Below are 2,995 nucleotides of genomic sequence, written 5' to 3' on the forward strand. Positions count from 1 at the left end.
AATCTAGCAAAATGATATAGGACTTTTCGACTCAGTTTTATTCCTTCTACCTGCCTACGAGAGATGTTAAACCAATTCTGGGACACCCTGTATATATACATATTTAACGATCGTTAATCAAAGTTTACAAACACAGAAATGAGATTGCAAGTAAATATCAGATTCTACAAACTCTTGACTTTCAATTTCTAGGGAATGTTCTTCAAGGATAGTAACACCCTCGCGTATTATAATTTAACTTCGGGCAATGTTATCAATCTGTTGCCGAAAGAAAGAGGTGGTAGGAAAAAGTAAAAAGACGAAAACATTTGAAAAATATACACGCACCTAATATATATTGTATTAATAATATAATATTGGACCAGAGAGAGTTATTGCGCCGTCAGCTATTTATAGAAATGAATCCAAAAATACATATATTTGATGAAAATATACGTCATATTTATTTAATCCGCCATCCAATTGGAGGGCAAGCGGGGGCCGTACGATTCGTACGGCGCTTGTTGGCGAGCAACCGCCCCGCTTGCTCCCCTCCGATCCCTCGCCTACTCTTCGAATTCCTGACGCGCAGTGTACGTTCCTCAGGGCGTCCCATTGAGCGGAAATCTATAGCGGAACGGAATGTGCGGAACCAGCTCGACCAATCGTAACCACAGAATAAGCGAAGGAAAGAAAACGGAATGGCTATGATTGGTCGAGCTGGTTCCGCACATTCCGTTCCGCTATAGCTTTCCGCTCAATGGGACGTCGCCCTCAGTCTGAGTTTTACAATAAAGTACACCGGCATTGTTACCGTTTCCAGTACTATGATGTACAGACGGCGTCATTAATTCAAAGAATAGGCGCGAGGATCACATAAAGGGTCGTCTACAATGGAGAGTTGTAGGCCGTAACAGTAAGAAATTGACAAATCACAATCGATTATTCTTCTGTACTTAATCTGTGATTGGTCAATTTCTTACTATTACGGCCTACAACTCTCCATTGTAGACGGCTCTTAACAAAACGTTCAAAAATAATAAATATTTTTATAAGTGTAAAAGTTTTAATTTGCTGTTTATAAAAATAATATATATTGTTCTTTGTGTCTTATAAACAGTAATATAAAAGGTATAAGAATTGTAATTATTTCGCGTTTTTTAACACACGTCTTTCATTGGCTAACAGTAAGGCAGTAGGCAGTGCGAAATGGGAATTGCCCATTTTGTTATTCCCGTCGGTTCTTCACCGGAAAATAATTTACTCTCTACTCCTACAGTCTTAAAGCCTCTTGCACAATGCGAGGGAATAGTGATAGCGATAAGCAATAGACACAGAATTCCAACTCATCGAAAATTTTGTCGCTATTGCTTATTCCGTTTTCTGATCTGCATTGATACGTGTGTATTTTTATATGTTAGATTCCGCTGTTCTTACCGGTATTTATAGATATAAACTCTTTAAAATTGGTGTTATTTCTATTGCTATTGCTATTCCTTTCAATGTGTAAGGGGCTTTACTATCTTCATTGTAAACTAGCCATTAGACGAAACGAAACACACTCTTAAGCTTATGTCACACTACGGATTAAGATTGAGATTGGATTGCACTTTGGCCAATCAGAGCGAAGATCACTAAACTTAAGATTGATTTTCTTTCTTCTGATTGGCCAAATTTCAATACAATCTCAATTCCAATCCGTAGTGTGACACAGGCTTTACGTCCTCTCTTCTTGGCTACGTATTCCCGCGCTCGGTATATACATACATCTGACTAATTTAAATTTTACAATTGTTAATACATACAAATATTTATAGCAAAACCAAAACTAAACATAAGCAGAGAAAGAAATATAGACGAAAGATTTTAGAGAAAAGCAGATGCAAACTGAGCACTATTTTTATCATGGCCTATATTGATACAAACTACAGGTTAAAATGTGCAGTTCGTGAAGGAAACCTAGAAAGAGCAAGGGAGTTACTTACTTATCTTGGACTATCTTATTTACAAACATGGTCACAAGGATATGATTTACTTTGTGTTGCTATTCGGAATAGGCATACAGAAGTCATTAAACTACTTTTAACAAACGGTTGTAAAGTTAACAGCTACACTAACAAATCTTATAATACTCCACTTCATTTTGCTGTTATAATAGGTGACATAGAAATTGTTAAGATGCTGTTGGACAGAGGTGCTAACGTTAATACTCAAACACAGTTGTTTGGAACAACTCCGCTTCACGATGCGATGGATAATGAGGAAATAGAAATTGCTGAATTACTTTTAAATCATGGAGCTAACGTTAATGCCAGTAATAAGTCAGGTATAACTGTAAATTGCAGCTGAGAAAAGATATTTACAGATTGATGAACATCTTTTAAAACATGGAGTTTTATGTTAATGCGACATTTATCTCTTTCTTTACACTAGGTGATACACCACTGTGGTTTGCTGTTTACCAAGGACATGTAGATACTGTTAAGATGCTGTTAGACAGAGGTGCTAACATTAATACTATATCATATAAAAATTATCGTCGCTTTTATGAAAGCTTCTATTGTGAACAAATTGCTGAGATTCTTAAGCAGCATATAGTTAAGATGAAAACTGCAAAGTTATACGTAAGTGAACACTTATCAATGAGGTGTAATTACGAAAACATGAAGGATTTACAGGATAAATGTGAAAAAGAAGTAGCTATCATGAAGAATGAGAAAATTAGTAATATTAACATATCATTTTACGATATCTTGATAAAAGATACAACTCGATTAGCAATATACATGAGAAATGTAAATGTAGTGCAGGTTTTAAGATCAGACGAGTATAAAACAAAATTTCCAATATACGCTAGCATGATAAAAAATATGTTTAGAAAAGGTATGGAAAGGAAAGAGTTGCTCGAACAAGGCACTAAAATTTTCTATTTTTTCTGTAACTTCCCTGAGCTACCACATGAGTGTATTGAACAAATATTTAGTTACCTAAGTGATAACGACGTAAGAATTTTAAT

The 2,995-nt window shown here is 35.5% G+C and overlaps 1 protein-coding gene across 1 annotated transcript in view; it reads left to right on the plus strand.

Annotated features, from left to right (window-relative positions):
• Nucleotides 1-2,995, plus strand: part of LOC109856775 (splicing factor 3A subunit 1-like) — an 11,510-nt gene that overhangs the window by 3,713 nt on the left and 4,802 nt on the right. The window contains exons 9-11 of the mRNA XM_020432419.1: nt 193-290; nt 2,037-2,173; nt 2,413-2,806. Of these exons, the coding sequence (XP_020288008.1) occupies nt 193-290; nt 2,037-2,173; nt 2,413-2,806 (629 nt within the window). The remainder of the gene's footprint in view (nt 1-192; nt 291-2,036; nt 2,174-2,412; nt 2,807-2,995) is intronic.

This window comes from Pseudomyrmex gracilis, unplaced genomic scaffold (assembly GCF_002006095.1).
Source record: "Pseudomyrmex gracilis isolate BER0280 unplaced genomic scaffold, ASM200609v1 scaffold_135, whole genome shotgun sequence".
In the NCBI taxonomy this organism is placed as follows: domain Eukaryota; kingdom Metazoa; phylum Arthropoda; class Insecta; order Hymenoptera; family Formicidae; genus Pseudomyrmex; species Pseudomyrmex gracilis.